Raw genomic sequence first — 27,836 nt, forward strand, 5'->3', positions numbered from 1 at the left:
CATTCACTGACGCGCATCACAATTTTTCCAAGTGTTTTTCATTTTTTTTTTTCAAATTCAATTAACTATTTTTATTGTACTATGAATCGGTTTTTTTTCTTTATATCACACGTATTCGAGTTCAAGATGAAAAAATATGTTTGACAAGCGTGAATAACGCTGAAAAAAATTTTTTTTACTTCTTTTCTTTTTTTTTGGAATCGTACGTCTTTGTAACAGCACTAATTTAAATATTAGGCGTTTTTTCATTAATACTACAATAGACATAATATACATATTATTTACAAAGTTTTACTAAATTTTCCCGCAAAAAAAAAAAAAAAATGGAAAACAATGTTCGAAATTCTGCGCTCGATTAGAGCTCGAATTAGAGAAAAAAAAATTTGCGTGTCCCTATTTTTTTTTACATTTCAGCTCCAATAAAGCGCCATGGCAACAATTTCTTTTTTTTTTGTTCTTATTTTTATACAGATAAGTTTAGAGTTGAATTCATCTATAATATCCATTATTTTTATATTAACACTAAAAACGCTTATAATGACTTAGATCAATTTGAAATACATCGCTGCAAATCTTTATAATTCTTTCCTAACCGAAATATTGCATTAAATACATACTTCAGTTTTAGTAAAATAAAAATTCGATAAATTCAACAAACAGGAAATAATCTACATTAAAACAAAAAATTAATAATTATAATAATAATAATATAAACAGTAATTCAATTTCTTCGAATTAATAATTATAATAATAATAATAAACAATAATCACTAATCACTATGAAAGTATTTGTTTCTGTATTCGAAGCAAACTATTGTTCTTGAGAAATATTTCGATATTTTTGTATTTTTCTTATTAATAAATATTAATACACTTGAGGCTTTTCTTTAGATAATAAAAAAAATAAAAAATTTTTGTTGGATTAGAAGAATAATCTAAATTTAAAATCACGATTTGAATCATTAACTATTAAATTAAATTATTCAATCATTAACTTTTAAATTTAAGAAAAATTTCGATTCTTCAAATTTTAGAAACTAAAAAGAAATTCAATTTCTTCTAATTCTTATAATTTTGTGATTGATAAAAAATTTTGTTTCATTAATTAAAAATTTATTTGAAACAATTATTTATCAAATTTAAATCCAAATTACACGTATTTTCATATTTTTAATTAAAATTCTTCAAAAATTCAATTAAATAAAATTTTTTTACTAAATTTCAATCAAATTCAATTATTTAGAAATTTCCAATTTTCAATTGTAAAATTTAAATTTATTGTCTTTCAAAAATTATTTTGAAATACTTAATAAAAAATCTAATTTCTAGAATTTATTTATATTTTTTTTTGAATTAATTATTTTCAATATTTTCAATAATTCACTTTGATAATTTAAAAAAAAGAGTTATTATAAAAAATTGAAATTTTTGAAAAATTATGAAAAATAATTGATTTTGAGAAGAATTTTAAATTATTCATTTTATTATTTTTTTAAATAAAATTTTAGAAAATAACATAAGTTTAGAACAATTATTGTTATAAATTTTGAAAAACTAAAATTCTATTTCTTTAAAATTCAAAAAAACTAAAAATTAAATTGTTCCAATTTTTGAAAACTAAAAAACTTAATTTCTTCCTTCAATTTTTTAAATTTTCGGTATCAAATTTTGTCTGATTAATTCAAGATTTTTTTCAATCGATTAATTATTAAGTATTCTTCGATTAAAATCTAAAATACACGTATTTTCATATTTTCAATTAATTTTTATTTAAAATTCTTCAAACATTCAATTGTTTCAAAATTTTTGTACTAAATTTCAGTTATTTGAAAATTTTTGTTTGTGACATTAAAATTGATTGCCTTTCAAAAATTATATTAAAATAATTTTAAGAATTTTTTTATTGCATTTTTTGAAAATCAATTAATTTCAATTCCTGTTACACATTTTCAATAGTTTATAGAAAAAAAATTATACTTAGAATTATTATAAAAAATCCAATTTTTGTATTTAAATTATTAAATTCTGGAAAGAAAAAAAATTATGAAAAATAATTGATTTTGAGAAGAATTTGAGTTAAAATTTGAATAAATAATTGAATTTTAGAAGAAGTATAGAAAATTTTTAGAAATTATTAAAAATAATTTCTTTGAAAAAATAAATTTATATTTAACATAAATTATTGAATTTTTCAACATTTGAAAACTAAAATTCAAATTTTTATAAACTAAAAATTCTATTTTTTCATTTTTTGAAAACTAAGAAATTTAATTTCTTTCCTTAATTTTTAAAATTTTTTGCACCAAATTTTTATTTAACATGAATTATTGAATTTTTCAAATTTTGAAAACTAAAATTCAATTTCTTCAAAATTTAAAAAACTAAAAATTCAATTTTTTTTATTTATGAAATCTAAAAAAAATTCAACTTCTTATAATTTTTAAAATGTTCAATATCAAATTTTCATTGAAAGAAATTTTGTCTGATTAAATAAAAAATTTGTTGAAACAATCTTTAAGTAATATTTTTTAATTTAAATCCAAAATACACGTATTTTCTTCGTTTTAATTAATTTTTAATTAAAATTCTTCAAAAATTCAATTATTTTCAAAAATTTTTAGTGAATGACAGTTATTTGTTCAATTTTTTTGGAAATTTTTAAAAGCGAAATTGATAATAATTGTCTTTCAAAAATTATTTTAAAATACAAATTTCAAGAATTTTTTTATTACATTTTTTGAAAATCAATTATTTTCAATTTTTCCTCTTACATATTTTCAATAATTTAAAAAAAAGAGTTACACTTAGAAATATTATAGAAAATTGAATTTTTATACATTTAAATAATTAAATCCTCAAAAAACTTTTCTGAAAATTATATACAACTATTGATTTTGAAAATAATTTCAGTTAAAATTCTAGAAAATAATTGAATTTTAGAATTTAGTTATTGTAGAAATTTTTGGAAATACATAATTAAAAACAATTTCCTCTGAAAAAATAAATAACAATAAGTATTTAAATACTTATTTAACCAAAATTAATGAACTTTTCAAATGTTGAAAACTTATTTTTCAATTTCATCAAATTTTAAAAACTAAAAAATTCAATGTTTAATTCCTGAAAACTAAGAAATTCAATTTCTTCCTTTAATTTGTCAAATTTTCGGTACCAAATTTTCATTGAAACAAATTTTGTTCGATTCATTAAAAAAAATTTTTTTTTGAAACAATTTTTAAATCAAATTAAATCTTTTTGAAAATTTCCAACGAAACTATAAAATATTTTAAATTACTCTTTTTGCTTGAGACAATTTTGTTTACATTTTTCAAGATCCTAAATAAATTCCGATACATTCGATTCAAAAAAAAATATTCTTGACATACGGGGAAAAAATTAACTCGCAACGAAAAATATATCGATAACAAAAAAACAAATCACAGAAAAGAAAAATATTTACAAAAAAAATAAAAGGAGTATGAAATTTTTTTTTGGTTAAATTCACAATATTTATAAAATGTTTATGATTTTACAATAAATTAAGTCTTGAGACAAGAAAAATTCTGCCTGTCAGCAGATTTTGAAAGCACTAGTTTTTTTTTATTCTTTCAATTAAATAAAAGACACTGGGCTAAAAAATATCTCATCCAGAATAAAGCCAAATACATTTTCTTTCATTAACAGTTAATTTGAAATTAATTTATTTTAATTTTAAATTTGAATTAATTTTGAAATTTTTTCAATTTTTCCATGCAATTGGAAACTAAGACTAATTTTCTACATATATCTAATAATAATAAATAGAAGTCGACACTAATTCTATTTCAAAATATAATAATAATAGTAAAACATCAGAAGTCGACAACTTCTTTTGCAGTGTGTTAAAAATAAATAGAATGCTTGAAGCAAATTCTTTTCGGGATTTAAAAATCCACTTTTGTTTTTCTTTCAATAGTGCTTTGTTTACGAAACATTACCTTCAATGAAAAATATTTTCTTCGGATATATCTTCTACTTAATAATTAAAAAAAAGAGAGGATGCTTTCCGCTTGGTCAAGAATACTTTGTTTTTCCTAAGTTATTTCCTAAAAGTCAATTGTCGTCGCAGTCTCGTCTTAAATAAGTGGCAGGAGTGTTTTTTTTTCTCTATAAATCTAAATATCGCACATCTTTTTCTTTCAAGATGATTTAGTATAGTGCACTTAAAAGGCGATTGACGCGCGAGCGAATCTACAGCTTTTTTTTGTTGCGCTCAAAATTCAATTTTGTTTTCCCTCCTCAAAAATAATTAAATGAAAATTCGAAGCCTATATACAATTTCAAACTCTTTTGTACAAAAATCTAAGTAACTAGAAATAAACAAAAAAAAAGTTTCATCACTCTTCTTTTTCTTTTTTTTTTTATTAACAAATATAGTTTCTCTCAGCCCTGATTTTTATTCGGGGGAAAAAAAATTTATTTTCTTAAAATAATTATCACTTATTCACCGTTTTCGTTTCTTTCTTTTTTTCTCTAGTTTTACACCGTTTTTTTTCACGCAAAATTTCTAGCGTTCTTTTCACGGTTTTTGCATTTTTTTTTCATTTTCTATTCTTTTCATCGAATTTGTTTTCGATACTTTCTATTTTTAATCACTTTTCCTCAGTTTAACTTCAATTGTATTTTTTTATTAAAAAATGTCACTATAATTATTTTTTGCCAAAAGACTTTTCACTCGGTATTAAATAAAATTGAATTTTCAGTTCGAGACTGATTGTAAATTTTTTTTGTATCAAGGTGTAAAAAAAAGGTCAAGTTGGTAAAATTTTGGAATTGTCATTTGGCGGGTGGGGAAAAAAGAAGAGAAGAATTGAAGTTGAGGACGAAGAAAAAATGGTTAATCTTCATTTGCAATTTCGAGGAGTAATCGCTTGAGACTGTCGAGTCCAGTGAGAAAACCACAGTCGGGACCCTGATGAACCGTTAAATTTGAATTTGAATTCGAACTGGTTGCCAGACCGGTGTGGCCAAATGTCGTGTGGGCAAAATCGATCATTCGAACATCGACAAGTGAATTATTGTGAAGATCGGCCAATTTTTCACTGTCCTTGACTCTGAGTCTCTTGGACATGCTGCTGGTGTGCTCGAGGCTGTCCTCCTCGTCGTGACACTCTTTACCCTCGTACAATTGCTGACGATGTCGATGCTTATTCCGTTTCACCGAACATTCAGCTCCAATATCGAGATCGGAACTTGTGTCCTCTGAATGAACGACCGAATGCTGCCCGCAGCAATAATCATCGCCGCTACTACTGCTACTGTAATTCAACCAATTCTCATAGGGACAACCAGTTGTCTGTACAACGCTATTCAATAAATTTGACGGCGGATCCATGAATACGGTCTCCTCACTTATTGGATAGAAGCCCGAGGATGTTTTTGCGCCGCGCGCGGCAGCTTCGCCGAAAACACGATGAAATGTCGCTTCACTTACTTCGTCGTGCGATGATAAATTATAATCCGTTGAATTATTACTCGTGTCAGCGTCGTAACATGGATCGGACGGGTGCGCCTCCACGTAGCTCACATCGTTCGATGTATCCTCAACCCTCAATGTTGGCGTTCGTCTCTCCATGTAATCTTCAATTTGATAACCTTCATAGACAACTAATAACGAGCTGAAAATAAAAATTACAAATCGTTCAACAATTTTTCCGCTCATGAGACATAAATATAGACACCAGGCCTCGGATCGACTTTTGGGTTTCGAGCACAAAAAAAGTCGCTTTCTTCGATTCAAATTTCAAAAAAAAAAGTCCTTATCATAATTTTTTTTATATCCTCGACCTTATTTCCAAAAATAATAATTCCTGTTTCCCTCATAAAGATAACTTCAATTCTAAATTTTTCTAAAATTCAATTATTTTTCAAATTATTATACAATTCTTCAAAAATATTTCCGATTTCTTTAAACATTTTCCGGAATCATGAAAAATTCACATTAAAATTCTATCCTTACAATACATTTCTCTTTATTATCTTCAAAAAAATTTTGTATTTACAACTTGACACTTTAATTTTTAATTTAATTCTTTTATAGTTAAAAAAAAAACAAATTGTACAGAAGTAATATAAATTTTTGTTATTGATAATTGTTCAAATTAGTTTAATTTACTTATTGATTATTAAAATTTTACGGGAAAATTCAATTATTTTCCAAAATTTTAATAAAATTCTTGACAACAATTCAATTATCTTCGAAAATGGTAAAATTTTTTGCAAAAATTCAATTATTTTCATAGGTACCTATAAACAATCAAATTCTTCGAAAAAATTAAATTATTTTCAAAAAATATAATAAATTTATTGGCAAGAATTCAATTATAATTAATTTTTCCAGGAATTCAATTATTTCTCGATAAACAATAAAATTCTTCGAAACAAATCAATTATTTTCAAAAATATAGTAAATTTATTCGCAAGAGTTCAATTATTGTCATAAATAATAAAATTTTTTGCAGGAATTCAATTAAAATTCTTCACAAAAATTCAATTATTTTCAAAAATATAATAAATTTATTGACAAGAATAATTCAATTATAGTTATTTTTTGCAGGAATTCAATTATTTCCCTATAAAGAATCAAATTCTTTGAAACAAATCAATTATTTTCAAAAATGTAGTAAATTTATTAGCAAGAGTTCAATTATTGTCATAAATAATAAAATTTTGAGCAGGAATTCAATTAACATTATTCACAAAAATTCAATTATTTTTTTGTAGTTAATAAAATTCTTATTAGGAATTGAATTATTGTCATAAATATGAAAACTTTTTCGCAAAAACTCAATTATTTTCATAAATAATAAAATTTTTCGCAGAAACTTAATTATTTTTAATACAATTGAATTATTTTCATAAATCTAACAGAATTCTTCGTAAGAATTCAATTGTACTTCTATAAATAATACAAGTATTGTCAATAAATTACTTTCCAAAATTCAATTAATTTCTTCGCAAGAATTTAATTATTTTCATAAATAATTAAATTTTTCGCAAAAACTCAATTCTTTTCAATAGAATTTAATTATTTTCGAAAAAATTGAATTATTGTCATAAAGAATAAATTTCTTCAAAGAAATTCAATTATTTTTAATTTTTATTTTCAAAATTTTCAATTATAATTCTTTGGAAATAGTTTTGATTTGATTATCACGTTTTCAGATTCTTTGAAAAACATACATTAAAATATTTAAAAACATGATTTTTTGCAGAATTTCTAAATTATTCAAAACTTTAACAATTTTGTTGAATAAATATATGTAAGTTCAAATTTAGTTACTTTTATTTATCTATTTTTCCAAAAAAGTAATATTTTAGAAATTTAAAAAATCAAAAAATTTGAATTTTTTGATTTTTAAAATTAATTTTTAATTTTTTAATCAAAAAAATTTCAATTCAAACCTTTTGAAAATTCATTAATAATTCTATAAAAATTACAAACTTCTTTCAAAATTAAATTATTTTCCGAGAATTTTTTATTAAACTACTTCTCTAAAAGAATTATTTTTCACAATTTTCAGAAATGTTTTCGAGAATTTAATTATTTAAATACTAAAATTTAATTTTTTATAATAATTATAAGTGTAACTCTTTTTTTTTGTTTAAATTATTGAACATATGTAACAGAAAAAAGTGAAAAAATTGTTTATTTCAATTTCACAAATAATTTAAATTTAGTAAAAAAAATTTGAAAATAATTTATTTTTTTAAGAATTTTAATTAAAAATATGATAATACGTGTATTTTGGATTTAAATTGAAAAATGATACTTAATGATTAATTGTATCAAAGTAATTAATAAAAAATTCAAATATTTTCTAAAATTTTAACTCAAATTCTTTTCAAAATCAATTATTTTTCATAGTTTTCCAAAAGTTAAATAATTAACTTTTTAAAATTTTATAAAGAAAATTCTTTAAAATAATAGAATTTCTTAAATTAATAAATTTTTAAAAATTTAAGAAAATAATAAATTTTTCGAAGAATTTTAATTCACACTTTTTAAAATAATTTTATTCTAGAAAATTTTTTAATAATAATTCTAAAAAATTAGATTTTCTTACAAATTATTTATGTAATTATTTTTTTTTCAATGTTTGAATTTTCGGAAATATATAATTGAAATACTGGAAAGTAATTTAAATTAAATAATTATAATGAAAAAATTGTGAATTACTTTTGTTAAAAAATATTTTAATATAATTTTTTTAAACTAATTTTCATTTTCAAATTTTCATTTGATTATTCTATTTCTCATTGAAATTTATAAGAATTCAATTATTTTCTAAATTTACAATTAAGGGGATTTGAACCTTGATGACGTCACAGTTTGTGCAAAGCATTAGTTTTAAATCTGTGACGTCATCATGGTTCAAATGCCCTTAAAGTTCTTTTAAAATCTATTTTCTAAAAAATTTTAATGAATTACTTTCAAAAAATTAATTATTTTCAATAAAATCTTACAAAATTTGAATTGTTCAAATTTTTTTAAATTGGGATATCATTCAAAAATTTAATTATCATAAAAATAAGTATTCAAAACTGATTTTTCAAATGATTTGTCTATTTATTTTTCACACTAAAAAAATTGAAATAAGTTTAATTTTATACCAAAAAATTGATATTTAGTTCCAATATTTGAAAGAGAAGTCAAAACAGTCGCTTTTTTGAAAATAAGTCGAAATTTAAAAAAAAATTTATTTCTTTTTTAAATAAATAGAAAAAGGTTCCTTTTTTGCAAATATTCGAAAATACAATCGTTCCTCTATGAGGAAGCAAAAGTCCAAAGTCATACTATCCGAGGCCTGTAGACACACATAAAATTAAATTTTAACCACTTAGGCCTTTTTTCTTTCTTTCTTTCTTTTCATTTATTTACTTATTTATTATTATTTTTTGTTTATACAATATTTTTCTTCCGGAATTGGTTTCTGGCTTCCATGCGATGGCTCACACTTTTTTTTTGCCCGCACGTGCAATTTAAAGTAGAGCTCGATGATCAGAAATCTTTCAAATTATTCAACAATAATATTAGATAGTTTTATTGAATTTTCAATTTCTATACTTACCAGGAATAAAATCTGTAACTGCTTTGTCTTTCAATAGCACGACGCAATTGTTCTAATCGCGTTATTACTCTGTGTATGACAGTTGCACGCAAACAATATCCATTGTGAAAAAATCTGATCAAAGCTTCCTTAAAGCCTTCTTCATTTAGTTCTCTTCCCCAATATTTATCGCGTTTTATGTAATGATCGGTGTCTGCTTGGTAAACCTTGAATCAATTTTACATTAATCGAGAGATTAGACAAAGAAAGTCTTTGGTATTTTCACTTCTTTAAATTGAAAATTTTTATTTTTTAATTTCATTTTTATATTCTCAGGGTGGCCACTCTTCTCTAAATCTACGATTTCCTTAAAGAGGAATTGAAAAATATTTGACGAAATTAATCATTTCAAAATTAATTTTTACCTAATATTATCCAATTTTACATTTATTGGAGTAAATCCATTATATTTCACCCAAAGTATTTGGCAGCCTATTTTTAGAAAAATCTTACGAATTGTAAAAATAATATTCAACATCCTTACAATTTATTTTCTTTATTATTTTCAAAAAGTTTCTGTATTATTAATTTTGAATTTTAATTTTTATGTTGAGTTCCACTGAAGAAAGGTTGTTTTTTTATAGTTAAAAAAATCAAATTGTACAGAAATAATATAAATTTCAGTTATTGATAATGGTTCAAAATAGTTTAACTTAATTATAGTAATTGATTATTATTAAAATTTTAACTTCAATTATTTTCCACAATTTTAATAACATTCTTGACAACAATTCAATTATCTTCGAAAATGATAAAATTTTTTGTAGGAATTCAATTATTTTCATATATAAATAATAAAATTCTACGAAAAAATTCAATTATTTTCGAAAATTTAATAAATTAATTTGAAAAAATTCAATTATCGTCATAAATAATAAAATTTATTACGGAAATTCAATTATTTAATAATTTCAACAAAAAATAAAAATATTTTCAAAAATTCAATTATTTTCTTTATAGATAATAAAATTCTTATTTGGAATTCAATTATTGGCATGATTAATCAAATTTTTCGCAAAAACTCAATTATTTTCAATACAATTCAATTATTTTCACAAAGAATAAAATTCTTTATTCTTCGCAGGAATTCAATTATTTTCGTAAATAATTTTTCGCAGAAATTCAATTTTTTTCATACAATTATAATGGATTTAAATAATTGAATTCTCATAGAATTTTCTAATAAAAATTGATTTAAAAATAAATTTCAGCTAAAATTTTAAATAATAATTAAATATTGAAATTCACATTATAAATTGAATTTTTAGAAATAATTGAATTTTGAAAAGATTTCAAATTAAAATCTTTGACAATCTGAATTTTTTATACTTCTAACTAACAATTTTGTAGAATTAATTTTTTTTACTAAAAGTTTAATTGAATTTTTGTTGAAATTATTTGAAGATTATATTTTCTAATATTTTAATTGAAAAATTTCCGAATAATCGAAATTTCGTAAAATTGAATTTTAAACAAATAGATTTGAAAATTCTCAAAGAATTTTTACAATTAAAGCTATTAAAAATAATTGACTTAAAGAACAATTTAATTATTTTTAAAAATTAAATAAAATTCTTCGCAGGAATTATTTTTGTAAATAATAACATTTTTCGCAAAAAGTCAATTTGTTTGTTCATACAAATAATGCACGAATTTAATTATTTTTAAAAATGTAATAAATTTATTTGCAAAACAATTTAACTATGTTCATAAATCATAAAGAATTAAATTCATTGCAGAAATTTCATTATTTTAAAAATACTTCAATTATTTTGACAAATTTAACAGAATTTAATTTTCTTTGCAAAAATGAAATAATTTCAACATAAAATAAAAATATTCGCAAAAATTCAATTATTTACAAAAATTTTATAATAAAATTCAATTATTTTTTTATAGATAATAAAATTCTTATCAGGAATTCAATTATTGTCATAAATAATAAAATTTTTCGCAAAAAATTAATTAATTTCAATACAATTGAATTATTTTTTCAAATTTAACAGAATTCTTTGCAAGAATTCAATTATTTTCAGAAAATAAATAAAATTCTTCGCATGAATTCAATTATTTTCATAAATAACATTTTCAGAGGAAATCAATATTTTTCGTAAATAATAAAATTTTTCAATTAATGCAATCGTTTTCAATAATTTTACTAAAATTCTATGCAAGATTTAAAAAAATTTACTTATTAACGAAAAATCATGGAAAATAAAATAAAATAATTTTTCTACAAAACGTCTTAATGCTTAACATTTAATTTCGGTTTTTTGCCGAAAATTTTTTTAATTTTTAACCCAAAAATTGGAGCGTTCTAATACAAAAAAATTCGTGTAAATAATTGTCAAAAATAAATTATACGACTTTTGAATATAATTTCTAAAATTTGTAAGATTTTTCAGAAAATAAGCCGCAAAAACTTTGTTGAAATATATATAATGGATTGATTCTAATTTTTTTCTACTGTCCAATTTTCTATTTATCAACATTATAGTATCGAAAGAAAATTTATACAATTATAAATAATTCTTATTGAACTGCGATAACACACACTTTAAATTCGAATAAATTTCAATCTTATCACACTTGAACGGAAAATAATAAGAAAAACCGAATTGAATCCGATCGAAAAAAATCAGAGAAAGAAAAAATTACAAAGTAATCATTGTAAAGTATTTATTCTGAATACAGATTTTAAACCTAAAATACGCATTAAAATTAAAATGAAAATCAAATTTTCCTGAAATAAATGAAACATTTAAAAATCGGAAAAAATAATAAAATCCGGGAAAGTGTGGAAAAGTAGGAAAAGGTTTCCTTAAATTTTTAATTTTCGATATTAATTCCAGTTTAATATTGATGTGTGGAAAATATAGGAAAAATTGAAAATTATTGGGCGAAACTTTTTGAGTAGACACCCTGATTAAAAAAAAAAAATATTTTATTAATTTTGTTTTGGGAGGGAAAAAGAGAACAAACCTGCATTCCACAGAGTCTAACACCCAAAGACGCTGAAGTGCTCGCAGCACATTTAGCCATTTGCTTGCTGCGTTTTTCAGCCGATGCATCATCGCCATGCTGTCTGGTCCCCATTTTTAAATCTAAGATGCATGGATGTGAATACTGAGACGTTATATTTTCCAGTAATAAAAAATCTATATTTTTCTAGTTAAGGAGATAGTATAAGCGTAATCGAATTACACATGTGTTGATAAAATAAAACTCAAGTACGTTTCATAAAAAAAAATCTTATCAAAAAAGTGCGAGACACAAAAAAATAACATTGATTTCAGTAAACAATAAACAATAGTTTTAAATACATCGAGAAAATAAAAAAAAAACTATTTTCTCCTCTTTTTTCGAATTAACTTGAAAACTAGAACATTTTTGAAAATATCATAAATAATTAACGCATAAAGATTAAATTCAGATCGTGGTGTATTCACACTCCATTCTATAAGTCACACAGCAACCTTGGCCTAAATCTAACTTGAAAGTGACCCACATTTTTAAAATACAATAATACAATACGGAAATAAACTCTTTTCATTCCTATAAACGCACTTGAAATTTTTATCAGTCATTTAACTTTTTCGTCATATATTTCAATTATAGTAATTTAAAAAGAAAATTTTATAATTTTATACAATAAAGTGGAAAAAAAAATAATTTAAAAATTGTCCATCCAATAAAATTAATATTTTGGACAGTTTTTTAAAGCGTTAATGTTTCTTTTCCTTTCGTGAAATTATTTTCGAATAAAGATCTCGAATTGACTCGTTTATTTTATTGCCTTAATTTTCTTTACTTCATATTTTATTTTGCTACTAATAACGATTGTTGAATTAAAAAAAATTATAATTTATCAATTCGTATGAATATTTTCAAGAAAATTTATTTTAAAAACTAAGAGAAATTTTTCACATTTAAATATACAATAGAACAGATTCTTGAACGAATTAATGGAAAGAAACCTGAAGTCTGAGAACATCTAAATTTTTCACATTTAAATATAAAATAAAACAGATTCTTCAACAAATTAATGGGGGAAAAAAATCTAAAACCTGAGAATATTTAAAAAATAAACAAACAAACAAATTCTTTGAAATTCATTGAAGATAAAGTGAAAAGTATATGAAAAGGATACATTGTTTATTTGCAGCCGAATCGAGATGCGTTCCCGACTTCAAGACGTCTACGGAACTATTTTTACGATGAATTTTCATTCTGGAATAAAAGAAAAATATATTGTTAAAATAAATAATATTATAACAATAATATTAAAATAAATATGACGAAAAATTAATTTCAAGGTTGCCACAAAAATTGGTTTTTATTTTTTTTTTTTTCTTAACTTTTCCCTAATTTAAAGACAGAATTTTAACGTTTTCCATGATTTCCTCCCCACCCCCCAAAAAAAAGAAAATTAAAAAGATAAATTTTAGAAGCAACAATTTAATTTTAAACTTTAAAATTGTCTATTTTAAAAATAAATAAAAAAATAATAACTCTAATACACTTTCCTAGATTATTTTCAAAAATTTCAATAAAATTGTTAAAAATTGAATCTTAAAATTCAATTATTTGCAAAAACGTTTTAGAAAATTTCAATTATTTTTTATAGAATTTTAAAAAATCTCAATTTTTTCACAAATTTGCAATTATTTGTCTATAAACAAATATATTTTCACAAAAAAATAGGATAATTGAAAATTTAAAAACACAATTTGGCAGAATTTCAAATAAGTTTTCGAATTTTGAATAATTATAGAAATTTGAATCTGTTTTTAAAATTAGTTAATAAAAATTTTAATTGTAATTCTTTCGAAATTAAATTATTTCAGATGCAATTTGGATCCTTTGATTCTCTTCTTAAATTAACAAAAATATAAATATACATTCAATTGTGACTCTTTGTAAAATTCAATTATTTATTAATTAAATTAAAATTCTTTGCAAATTATAATTTTTTTAAAAAATCTGCAATAAAAATTCTTTAACAAATTTAATTCAGTAGGTATTTTCAAATCAATTTCACAAAATTACCATTAATTTTAGAATTCTTGAATAATTTTTCTTTTTTTTGAAAAATTCAATTATCTTTAAAAAAAATTAAATCAAAATATCTTGAAAACCTAATTTTTTTTACAATTTTAAAAAAAGTTATTTAAAAACTTAAATCATTTTTCTTAAATAATGTTTAATTCACAGAAATTAAAATTATCAAAAAATTTGTTTAAAACCCTTGAAGTTAATTATAATTCATAACGATTTTAAAAAAGTTATTCTAATATTGAAATATTTAAGAAAAATTTAATTATTTAGAGAAATAAGAAATATCAAAATATTACTTCAAAATTCATGGTGATTCCAAAGAATTTGAAATAATTTAATTGTTATATTGAATTCAATAAAAAATTTTGAAAATCATTGAATTCGTCTTAAAAATTTGATTAAAATTATATTGAAAATAATTGAATTCTTTAAAAGAATTTAATTAAAATTTTAATGAAAATAATTCAATTTTTACAAATTTTATTAACATTAACATTTATTAACATTTTCGAAAAAAAAATGAATTTATTTTCTGCGAAAAATTATATTAGAAATAATTCAATCTTTATAAAGAATTTTATCAAAATTTTTGAAAATAATTGGATTCTTTCCAGCAATTTTAATAGAATTTCTTAAATATCGAGAATTTTTTATTATGTAAGAAAATAATTGAAATCTTTCGAAGAATTTTATTATTTATATGACAATAATTGAATCCCTACCAAAAATATTAAGTTAATTTTTGAAAAAATGTAAATAATTAAATTCTTGCGAAGAATTCTGTTAAATTTATCAAAATAATTGAATTACATTTCTAATAAATAATTGAATTCCAGCAAAGAATTTTATTCTTTTTTAAAGTAATTGAGTTCTTGCCGATAAATTTTTTTTACACTTTTGAAAAATAATTGAATTTATTGCAGAAAAATTTTATTGTTTACTTGAAAATATAATTAAATTCATGCAAAAAATCTTTATTATTTGTATGAAAATAATTGAATTTCTGCCAAAAATGTTTTTATTTACGAAAATAATTAAAATCTTTTGAAGAATTTTTTTATTTTCACAAAATAATTGAATTCATGCGAATAATTTTAATTAATTAAAAAAAATTAAATTTAATTAAAAATAATTAAATACTTGCGAGGATTAATTCTTTTTTCATAAAAATGATTGAATTATATTTAAAATAATTGATTTCCTGCTAAGAATTTTATTTTTTTTGAAAGTAATTGAATTCTTAAAAATAAATTTCTTACATTTTAGAAAATAATTGAATTTTTTTCAGAAGAATTTTATTGTTTACATGAAAATAATTTAATTTATGCAAAACATCTTTATTATTTGTATGAAAATAATTGAATTTCTGCGAAAAATGTTATTATTTACGAAAATAATTGAAATCCTACGAATTATATATTTAAATTCATTGAATTCCAGCAAGAAATTTTATTCTTTATGAAAGTAATTGAATTCTTGCGAATAAATTTATTACAAAAATAGAATTCTTTCGAAAAATTTTATTAAAATTGTGTTGAAAATAATTTAATTATTGTAAAGAATTTTATAGAAATTTTTGAAAATTATTTGAAGTTTTTCAAAGAATTTTGTATCAAAAACGTTTCGTAATCACCAAAAATCAGAAATTCTTGTCGAAATTCTAGAAATTTGATATTTTTTTATTAAACTATTAATAAACTTTTCCTGACATTTCCTAATAATTTTTATTTTCCCCTGATTATCCCTGTTAAAAAAACTGGCAACCCTGTTAAAAAACAAAAAAGAAGAAAATTCAAATTTATTTTTCATTTCTTCAAAATTTGAATTTAAAAGAAAAAGATATTTCACCTTAAAACATCATCTCTTTTTCTTTTTGTCGATCCTTTTCCCGATGGAGTCTCGTGATCTCTAAAACTAGGACTGTAACGCTTATCAAGTTTAACCTCACTGCTACTGGATGCCTGCATGACACCTGAAACACCAATACTCCAATAAATTCAATATCCCTTTCAATTCAAAATCTGACTTGTTATCGACATTTATAATGTCCAATTTGTCTTTTTTTTTCTTTTTTTTTTATTTTGAAATTAATTTTTCTTTTTTTTCTATTTACAAAAAAACGAAAACCTAAATTTCGCGAATTACCACTTGAGAATAAAAAAATGAATTAAATTCGAAAATATACCTTAAGAATATAATAATAAAATTAAAAATAGAACTTATGATTATGATCTGATTTGTGAGTTAAAGAACTTAAAATTTTCTAATTTGTTTCTCTTACAATAAAAAATGTTTTAATAATAGAAAAAGAAAAAAAAATAGAAAAAAAACATCGAAAGCTGAGTACTATGAGTATACATGAAGCAAGTGTTTTCGTAAATAAAAAAAAGGAGAGTCTCGAAAGTTGAATAACTGACTCATAATAGAAGATAGATTGCACATAAAAAAAATGACGCAAATTTAAAATGCGTCACAAAATACTTGTTTCATGTGTAATCGTAGCAATGAATCAATAAAGATAAAGAAATATGTCAAAAAAAAAACTTCTGGATAACTCAGCATTTTTCTTTTCGAGAATATGAAATGAAAATGTGTATACAAGAAATCATTATTGGTTAGTTATTTTTATTTTTATTTTTGAAATAATATGATTTTTTTTTTTTTGACTACATTCTGTTTACGGCGAATCAGTCATCAATAATGTACGTCTGAATCGCGAAAAGATATCTGATTTTCAGAGAACTAGTATCACATGACGGAATATATTGGTGATCAGCAACAAAATACAAACCCCGAGCATTGGCCAAGGAGAAGCAAATGGAATGTGTTCAGGGCACTAGTGGGTCTGCGAGCAGGCCATGCCTCGATTTCCCAGACACGAATCCTTGTGACTTATTGGCTCTGGGGATACTTAAAAGAAAACGGTTTTTTGCTAGACACAATCATCAAACATATCGATTTGATGCATTTAGTTCTCATAAATGACCAACTATTTTTTTTTTTTATTTTTTAATTAAATTTTTTTTTTTTGCCGTACACTTTTTAAAATGCACCAATATCCCATTAATTTCTTCTTGTTGATTTAAGTTCTTATTAAAAAAAAAGAAAGAAAAAAAAATTGCTAGAGTAAAAAATCACACTATTAATCTGATACCTACTCAACGGTGTGTCCTTGCTACAAGTCTCCAACAATAGTTTATTATTTTCTTATAAAGCTGTTTCTCTAATTGTTCTCTCTCTCTCTCACACACTCTCTCTTTCTTTTTCTCTCTATCACTCTCAATATTTATTCAAATTATACCTCGAAAATTTTTTTCTCAAATATTTGAAATTTTTTTCAAAAATATACAAAACTTATTTCTGAAAAAAACTACCTGCTTTTGAAATTTTCGAAAATTATTTTTGGAAAAAAATTACTTTCAAAAATATACAAAAATTATTTTTGGAAAAAATTACCTGCTTTTGAAATTTTCGAAAATTATTTTTGGAAAAAAAATTACTTTTGAAAATATACAAAAATTATAGTTGGAAAAATATCGATTACTTTTGAAAAAAAGTTTCTTAAAACTATTTTATTTTATTTTTTCCAAGAATTATTTTTTGGACAATTTTAAAAGTATAATCGTTATTTTTCGAAAAATAATTATTTTATTCAAGGATTCTAAAATTTATTTACTGTAAAAAAATTTTTTAAATAGATTTGCATTCCGACAGGTTTCACTGTAGACAAAAAATTATTTTTCGAAAAATAACGATTACTTCTCGAATTATACAAAAATTAATTCATGGAAAAAATATAATAAAACAGTTTTAAGAAACCAAAATAGGTAATTTTATTCTTTCTCAATTTTTCAATTAGGTACAATCTATTAGTATAATTTTTTTTCGAAATTATATTTTCTTTCGAATTTATTTATTTCATATTCATTTATTTCCATAATTTTTTTTAATGCGCTTTTTACTTTTTTCTTACTAAATATAAACTAAATAGTTACGTTGCTTAAAAAAAAAGATTTCAAGAATTTTATACTCAATTTTCGAAAAGAAAAATTTTTTTCCTCTTTTTCCAATTAAACTGTTTACGATTAAAGAACACGCTTTTTGTAAAAAAAAAAAAAATTTTCCTAACAATGATTGTTGTATACGTATGCACTGTTTTAAATAACAAAGAAATGAAAGAAAGAATACTCAAACAATAATTTAATAATAGAAACAATTTTTCGTTTGTTTTAAAAATTATAAATTAAATAACAATTAAATTCAATTATAAGGGGAGAAGAAACTTTTATAATATTAAAATAATATTTGATACTCAGAAGTTAAGAAAAAATATTTTTTTTGTAATTTTGATTTTTTTCATAATTTTTAATAAATTATTAAATAAAAAAGTGTGAATTTCTTTTTGTTTCAAAATTATTTTTTATCATCTTTCTATTTAAAAGTTGTTGACATTTTATTAAATAATTAAATTTTAATTCAATGTTTTAAAGATTGCATAATAACAAACATTAATTAAATATAATTTTAAAATAATTTAATTCTCGCACAAAATTTTATGAAAATTTTTGAAAATACCTAATTCAATTTTTTCGAGAAAATTTATTACAATTTTATTGAAAATAATTGAATTCTTGCGAAGAATTTTATAACAATTTTTAAAAATGTTCCAATTATTATGAGAAAGTTTATTAAAATATTATTGAAGATAATTGAATTTTTCCGAAGAATTTTATTAAAATTTCTAAAATAATTAATTTTTTTGTGACGAGTGAAATAATTAAAAATAATTGAATTTTTTGAGAAAGTTTATTAAAATTGTATTGAAAATAATTGAATTCTTTCGAAGAATTTTATTAAAATTTTTAAAATAATTAAATTCTTTGTGAGAGAAATTATTAAAACGAGAATTATTAAAATATTGTATTGAAGATAATTGAATTATTATGAATAATTTTATCAAATTTTTTTTTAGAACAATTCAACTTTTTTGAGAATTTTATTAAAATTGAATTGGAAATAATTGAATTCTCGTAAAAATTTTTTTTAGATTTTTTATTGTTTATGAAAATAATTTGTTTTGTAAATTTTTTATTATTCTTGAAAATAATTGAATTCTTGCGAAGAATTCTATAAGAATTTTTAAAAATAATTGAATTCTTGTGAAGAATTTTATAAGAATTTTCTTATGAAAATAATTGAATTCTTTCAAAGAATTTTATTAGAATTCATAAAAATATATGAATTCTTGTGAAGAATTTTATAAGCATTTTTAAAAATAATTGATTTATTTTGAGAATTTTTTATTATTTGTGAAAATAATTGAATTCTTGCAATAAATTTTATTATAATTTTTTAAAATAATTGAACTACTTTGAGAATTTTTTATTAATTGTGGAAATAATTGAATTCTTTAGAGGAATTTTATTATAAATTCTTTTTGAAAATAGTTTAATTGTTTCGTAGAATTTTTAAAAAATTTTGAAAATAATAAGTAATAATAACTAATTTGTCAATAAGTGGATTTTCTCAAATTTTCATTTGGAAATTTTTTATGGAAAAGAAAAATGTTTCTCGATTTTCAGCGACGACGATAACTTCGGATAAATTTTATTTCGCATTAAAATATTGTTCAGTTGAAAAGGATAATTTTTACAATAATTGTATACAAAAGAAGAAATATAAATTGTCAATTTTGTTATTTATTATTATTATTATTATTATTATTATTATTATTATTATTTTATTATTATTATTGTTACTATTATTATTAAATTATTATTATTATTTATTATTATAAATTATTCTTCAATTCTATTACAAAAATTCTTAAATTCTACCATTATCACAAAAATAAAACCGAATAAAATTATAAAATCATCCAAATAATAATTAAACAAAATAATTGAATACGATAATTGCAAATATTATAAATTTCACTTTTCCGTACACTTATCATTCAAAATCTTTACGTAACATTGTTTCGAATCAAAAAAAAAAATCTAAAGGTTGTAACATGACCTCCAAATTTATCTGATTGAATTTTCCTTTCACTGAAAATCCCTGATAACAAAAAAACCACGTAGATTATTCCAAGATTTTGACGTTATACAATTTTCTTTTTCTTTATATCTCGAAAAAAAATAAAAACGACGTATATTACACACAGTTTCTGCGGAAAATACAATAAACTTTTAATCTTATCTACAAGTTTTCATCAAAATGTTTTTTTTCCTTTTCTATATAATAATTATTTAAAAATAACAATGACTTAATCATTCTTTTTAAAAGTAAATTTACATAATTTTCTAATTTCGTAATTATTGTTATTAATCTCATATAGATTTCTTTTTTGCCGGAAATGAAAATTTTCTCCATTTCTCTCGGTTTTTCTTTCTTTCATTTTTCAAAATTTTCTTTCTTTTATTTTTTTTAAATTTTCTCTTTTATTTTTCTTTAATTTTCTTCCTTTCATTAAAAAAAACTTTTTTTCTCATTTACTAAAGATAATTTTATTGTCGATTGAATTTTAATTTGTTAATAAATGAAAGTATCGATTCGCAAAAGTTGGGGGAAATTGTACGATATGTGAGAAAACATGTTCCTTCTTTACTTTCTACTATTTGATTAAATAAAAATTAAAAAATTTCAGTTTGAAGTAAATAACCAAAAAAAAAAAAAATTCATTTTTTTAAGATGAATATTAAACGACTATTGATTAAATTAGGCATTGAAAAAACATGTTTTTATCTCTTGGGAAGATTTTGAGAGACTATTACAACAACTAAATTCTCAAACTATTCGATCACAAAATATTTTTGAACTCCTTGTTTCTATACACAACAGGATACATTTAATCGTTCATTCCGCATTAAAAAATTATCAAATCCATACAATTTAACTACAATAAATAAAACCCAGTGAATAAATAAATAAATAAATAAACAAACAAAAATAATTCAGTAATAAAATTACTCAATTATTTTCAGTTATAAATCTCATAAAATTGATGAAACCTTTACAATTTTTCTCCGGAGATGAACATTTTCCAAGACAACAATTTTCTCCATTTCTTTCATTAAAAATTTCTTTTTTAACATTGTTAACAATTAACAAATAAATTAATTAACGAATAAATTAGTTAACGAATAAATAAATAAATAAAATAAGTTTTGATTTTGTAACAATATGGCGATTGAATTTTAATTATAACTAATTTTGATTGTAAAACTTTCATTACAAACCAAATTCTTTACTTTCATTTTTTTTTTTTTTTTGAATAATTTTTATTTTCGTCTATTTCTCTCATAAACGAAAAAATTTGTTTTCAATTTTTCTCTTATGAATTGATTTTTAAAAAATGAATCGTATTTATCGAAGAATCAAAAACTCTACACAAATAGTAAAAAATTTATTTTTATTTTTCAAAAATTAATTCAGAAGAAAAAAATTGAAAATAAAAATTATCAAAACATAAATAAAGAATTAGTTATAATTTTAACACTGATTGAATTTTGATTGTAAAATTTTTATCACAATTTAAATTATAAAACAAGAAGTGTACAGAAATAGAAAAAAATCTATTTTTATTTTTCAAAAATCAATTCAGAAGAAAAAAATTGAAAATAAAAATTATTAAAGAAAAAAATAAAGAATTAGTGATAATTGTAACAGTGATTTTATTTTGATTGTAAAATTTTTATTACAATTTAAATTTGAAAACAAGAAGTGTAAAGAAATTGTAAAAAGATTTTTTTATTTTTCAATAATCAATTCATAAGAGAAAAATAAAATTCTTCGTTTATGAGAGAATAGACGAAAATAAAAATTCTTCAAAAGAAAAAAAAGGGGGAAAATAAAGAATTGGTGATAATTGTAACAGTGATTGAATTTAGTTAGACCCGATGGATTTGATTACTTTCAGTTTTTGAAACAAGGAAGCGAGAAGCCTCACTCAAATAACATGACGTCAATAAAATTACAACATACCCTTAGATTGAATAACATATGAAAGTAGGAAATTGGGAATTTAAGACTTACGTATGTATTCACTGTCGACATTCAACATTTACACTAAATCACATATAATCTGCATTTATAAATAATGGAAAATAAAAATAAAATAACAAAAAAATAAACTTGACCCTAATCGCTTTTATACACTATGGGGATGGCAAAGTTACAGAAAAAAAAAAAGATTTTAACTTCTTTCTCTTTCGTTCCATGTACAAATCGATTTAAAAAAATGAAATATACACTTAAAGCACAAGACTACATTCGAAAAACAGGCCTCGGATCGACTTTAAGGCATAAAAAAAGTCGCTTTAGTCGATTAAAAATAGAAAAAAAAGTCGAAAAAGTCGCGTATTTAATTGTCACAAAAAATTTATTTTGTATTTCTCTGATTTTCCCCTTTCACTTCTTTCTAAATTCAATTATTAAAAAAGTTGAATAATTTTCTTAAATTAATATTTAAAAACTTATTTGTTTTTTTAAGGGAAATAGAATTTAAAAAATTTCAAATTAAAACTTCTGAAATTTAACAATTTTTCAAAATTTCAACTGTAACCCTTCCAACTTTCAATTCTTTTCTACAAATTTCATCTAAACTTCATCTCTAAATCAATTATTTTGAATAATTTTCCCAAAGTTCTTCAAGAATTGAATTATTTAAATACAATAATTCACCTTTTTTATAATAATTGTAACTGAAACTCTACAAATTGTTATTAATTACAAAAATTATTTTAAAATAGTTTTGAAAAATTAATTTTAAGAATTTATTTTTTCTAATTTTTTGAAAGTGTTATAATATTTAAATAATATTATAATATTATTATTATAAATATTATAATATTTTCAAAAAATTGGAATAATGGAATTCTTAAAATTAATATTTCAAAAATATATATTTAAATCACCCAATTTTTTAAATATAATAGTTTTTCAATTAATACACAATTCAACAATTTCCAAACAATTGAAATTTTGAAAAATATAAAAAAAATAATCAAATTTCTGAAGACTTTTAATTATAAATATGAACATGATTTCTCCGAAATTTTAATAAGTCTAAAGTAAATTTTAAAAAGTTTTAATTTACTTTGTTCGAAGACAATTGAATCTTAAGAAATTATGATAAAACAATTCTAAGAATTAATTTTTTAAAAATCTATTTTTTCGAAAATAATTAAATTTCTTAAAAGAATATTTGGATAATTAAAAAAAAACTAATATATTTTTTAAAGAAATCTAATAAAAAATTTTAAACATGATTGTTTTCTCCAAATTGAAAATATTGAAAATAATTGAATTTTAAAAAATTATAATAAAAAAATGTTAAGAATATTACTTTTTTCAAAACCATTTCAATACAATTTTTGAAAGCTAATTTTCTTGAATTTTTATTTTTAAATAAAGTTTTTCATTAAAATTTTTGAGAATTCATTTATTTTCAAAATTTGCAGATAAAATTCTTCAAAAGATGATTTTGTACAAATTTTAATAAAAAAACAAGACTTTCTCATTTTTGATGAGAATGTAACTAGAAAAATAATCAATTATATTCAATTAAATTTTACAAATATTTCAATTATTCAAAATATTATTAATTTTATTGTATTTCGAAAATTTAATTAGAAAAATTATTAAAAAACAATTTTTGAAAAATTTGTCTCTAGTTATTTTTCGCACTATAAAAATCGAAAAAAGTTGCATTTGATACTAAAAAAAATGTGGTATTTTTTTCGAAAATTAGTTAAAAAAAAGTCGTATTTTTCGAAAATAGACAAATAGTCGAAAAAGTCATAATATCCGAGACCTGGAACAATTAATACGGACAAACAAAAGTCCTCTGAAAGTCTACTTTTCTCATTTTTTTTGTATCCAACAAAAAATACTTTCCTCTACTTTTTGTTCTTTCTCTTTCTTTTTATCTGACAAAAAATTGTTTTCTCTACTTTTAGTTATTTCTCTTTTTCTTATCTGATAAAAAAATAATTTTTTCTACTTTTTCGTTTTTCTCTTTTTTTTATCCGATAAAAAATATTCTTCTCTACTTTTTGTTTTTTTTCTCGTATTTTTATCTAATAAAAAATACACCCTTTACACAGGCCTCGGAGTGACTTTAAGATCCAAAAAAAAATCGCTCAAGTTGAATAAAGATACAAAAAAAAATTTTTCATTTTATTCAATGTTGTGAAAAAAATTCAATTTTTTATTTCTCTGACCTTTCACTGAATTCTAAAACTTATCATGTTTTTTTATAAAAATAAAATTATTTTAAGAACTTGAATTACTAAAAATATGTAACGAAAAATGTTGAAAATATCACAAAAATAAGTAAATTACAAGAATAAGAATTTATTTTATAAAAAAAATATTTTAATACAATTTTCTGTAGTTGATTTTCCTTAATTTTCATTTTCAAATTATCATTTGAAGATTTTTCTTAGTTTTCTTCATTAAAATTGAATTCAATTATTTTCAATAAATTTGCAATTAAAATAAAACTTTTTTTAATGTATTCATTTGGTTAGAATTGTTCAAAAAATTGTAATAAAATACTTGACAAAAATTAATTTGTTTTAATAAAATTTTACAAAATTTCAATTATTTAAAATCTTTATAATTATATATTTATAGTAATAAATAATTTCTTTTCTTTTGTTCAGCCATTGTTCTTTAGTTAATTATAATTTCCTCTATTTTTTCAAGATATTTTTCGTTCATTAAACTTTAGATAAATAAACACATTTCAAAAATTGAGTTATCTGTAAAAAATTATTCAAAAATAATTGTTGCAAGATTTGACTAAAATTAAAATTTTCTCTCTATAAATAACAAAATTTAAAATTTTTAAATTTTCATTTTTATACGCAAAAAGTTATATTTTGTAAAAAAGTTTGGAAAAAAGGTCAAATTTTACCCCAAAAAAAAGTCCAGTTTTTTGAAAAATTAAGTCGAAAAAGTCGCCTTTATTCCAAATAGTTGGAAAAAGTCCAAAAAGTCATAAATATCCGAGGCCTGTTCACCAGAATTGTTATGTTTAACAATTTTTCTTTTTAATTACTAAATATAGTTTTCCATAAATTGGAATCAACTGTTTATATAATTAAAGTCACGTGTCGAAAAAAGAATGAAATTGGAAAGAAAACTATAAATTTCAATAAAAATAAATTTAGAAGAATTTATTTTTTTTAATTCAGTCAATTGTGATGAATTTTGATTACGAAATAATGCACCCTCATCAAAATTTTAACTACAATAATTCACATTATTACAAATATGAAACATCGTTTAAAAAAGTTCCACGTGTCAGAAAATTAATAATAAAAGTACAAAGAAAGAAAAAAAGGAAATAAACAAAATAAAAAACAAATAAATATAAAAGAAAAATTAAAAAAACAATGCAAAAAAGACAAATAATTAAAAAAAAAACAATAAAAACAAAGTCAAATATATTTCACCATTAAATCCAATTTCAATACGTGACTTTAATTTTATCTATCGTAATAAAAAAAAATATTTTATAAAAAAATACAACAGAATTCTCCTCTCTCCCGTCCTTCCGAGATAAGCTAAACATTGAAAACTCACTGTTCATAATCTATGTATTTACAAAAAATATTTTGTCGACAATATAAATAATTATTATTGTTTTTATATACACGAAGATGAGAAACAAAAAAGGATGACAAAATGCGTCGAAGGAAAAATAGTTCTGGAAAAATATAAAAATTAAGAATACACAAAACCTTATGTTTTTTTTTCATTTTTTTGAGATAAAATTACTAAAATCGCGACATATTAATCGTAAAAAAAAATATTTATCGAGTGTTATTTTTTAAATATAGAAAATTAAATAAATTGAAACTTAATAAAAAAAATTAATACATCAGCTTACCTTTAAATTTTGGGACAAATGTTTGTATCTCTTGTGGAATGTTTCTGTAGAAGTCTAATTCTCTGCAGTTCAGTGGCTTGCAAATCGTATTTTGGTTGAGAAGCAGTAATCGAGTATGACCACCGACCTGTTATGAAATATGATTGTTATAAGTCTTAAGAAATATCAAATGAAATCAAATCGATTTGTCGATAATTATAAAATGCTCATCGCAAAAGGAGAGTGTATAAAAAATGAAGAAGAAAAAAAAAGTTCATTTTTTTTCTTTTTACAAGAAATATGATTGACACGTGCCGAGAAATATATATAAACAATGAATAATGTAAAAGAAACATGAATTAATTGACAAACCTGCTTTATCATGAATTACAAACAATTTGATTCTTCTATCAATAAAGTTGTACGTCATAAACGGATGAATTTTTTTTAAAAACATTTTCATTGTATTTATATTTTGATTGAAAGCTCTAAGTATAGAATTAAGAGGAAATTATTTAGAATTCATTGAACTTGTAAAAGCAGATAAATTATAAATAAAGGAACTTCCTATCATATTTCTTATAAAAAAAAAAAAAAATACCTAACATTGTGTTATGAGAAAAAAAATGCAATGCTTGACGGCGATTTAGTTTTCTACTTACTTTGATTGTACCTACATTCGTGAAACAATGGATGAAAGACGTGACCCATTTAAGAAGCATTCGAGTCGTATACCTAAGTATGTATATTAAGAAAGAAAAAAATCAGTGTTTAAGAATAAATATTGCATATACCTGATTATTGAGTGGATGTAAAGCGACTTCCTCGTCATGATCGTGAAGAAAAGTTGACGAAATTGGTGAAGAATTAGTGCTATGGCACTGCGTTTGAGCTTCTCCCATACCCCAAGCAGCCCTCAGGTATACCATGCCCGCGTAGTCCTTTCGGATAAAATCCAGTTATTCACTTTTTTTTGTCGTTGTCGTAAAACTATTCACTTTCTTTATTTCTCAAAAACAAAACTATACTTTTTTTAAATCACACTGTTATCGAAACTCCAAGTCTCTCATACCTCTAATTTTTATAATTTTCCAACCAAATTTTGAATAAACAAATAACAAAAAAGGAGAAATTTACGTTAATCACTTTTGCAAAAAAAATGTTAAGAAAATTTGGAAAAAAAAAGAAAAATATTGTTCCACGAAACAAATACACTGCCTGTTTTGACACTTTAATAGAATGGAACAGACGCAGTAGACATAAGAGCAATATTATTAACCAATATCCTCTCTTCTATCATATCAGCTGTAAAGCTGGATGAATGATGGAAGTTAGATGGCATAAAAAGGAAAGGAGATAAAAACGTGAACTAAGAGAAGGACGATTCAATATATACGAAGTTTCCGAGTCACAGCCTTCACGAAATTTTACAGATATGCAGATATATACGTATATGTATGCCTAATTTAACATTTGCATGGGTTTACATACTAATGTAAAACTAAAGATGTAGGAGTATTTAGCACACGTATTTTAGAGCACAAAGGCACTCACACAAATGATTTGCAAATGGTTCTAGAAAGGAAGGAGAGTGAATTGGCGCATGCGCTTCATATTGTTCAGGGTTGAGGCAACGCGAACGAAAATGAAGATGGGTCAGGGTTGGACGCGTAAGATAACCTAGATTAACTTACGCGGTTTTTACGGTAAAATACCTCGTCACCAGAGATGGGTACACTCAAATGCAT

At 21.6% G+C, this 27,836-nt stretch overlaps 1 protein-coding gene across 2 annotated transcripts; it reads right to left on the reverse strand.

The window, feature by feature from the left end:
- Nucleotides 1-3,703: 3,703 nt before the first annotated feature.
- LOC122511192 (inositol hexakisphosphate kinase 1) lies at nt 3,704-27,656 on the reverse strand. 2 transcript variants are annotated; one of them, XM_043626305.1, is made up of 7 exons: nt 26,883-27,656; nt 26,110-26,236; nt 16,056-16,179; nt 13,300-13,379; nt 12,132-12,307; nt 9,111-9,316; nt 3,704-5,657 (listed from the first exon to the last, which is right to left on the reverse strand). In XM_043626305.1, the coding sequence occupies exons 1-7, from the start codon at nt 27,015-27,017 to the stop codon at nt 4,877-4,879; spliced, it is 1,629 nt and encodes a 542-aa protein (XP_043482240.1). In that variant the 5' UTR covers nt 27,018-27,656; the 3' UTR covers nt 3,704-4,876. The 2 variants fall into 2 exon arrangements, with proteins under 2 accessions (XP_043482240.1, XP_043482247.1); XM_043626312.1 differs by lacking the exons at nt 26,110-26,236; nt 26,883-27,656 and adding an exon at nt 16,999-17,123.
- Nucleotides 27,657-27,836: the final 180 nt, after the last annotated feature.

The sequence above is a fragment of the Leptopilina heterotoma genome, unplaced genomic scaffold, assembly GCF_015476425.1.
Source record: "Leptopilina heterotoma isolate Lh14 unplaced genomic scaffold, ASM1547642v1 Lhet_121, whole genome shotgun sequence".
NCBI lineage: Eukaryota > Metazoa > Arthropoda > Insecta > Hymenoptera > Figitidae > Leptopilina > Leptopilina heterotoma.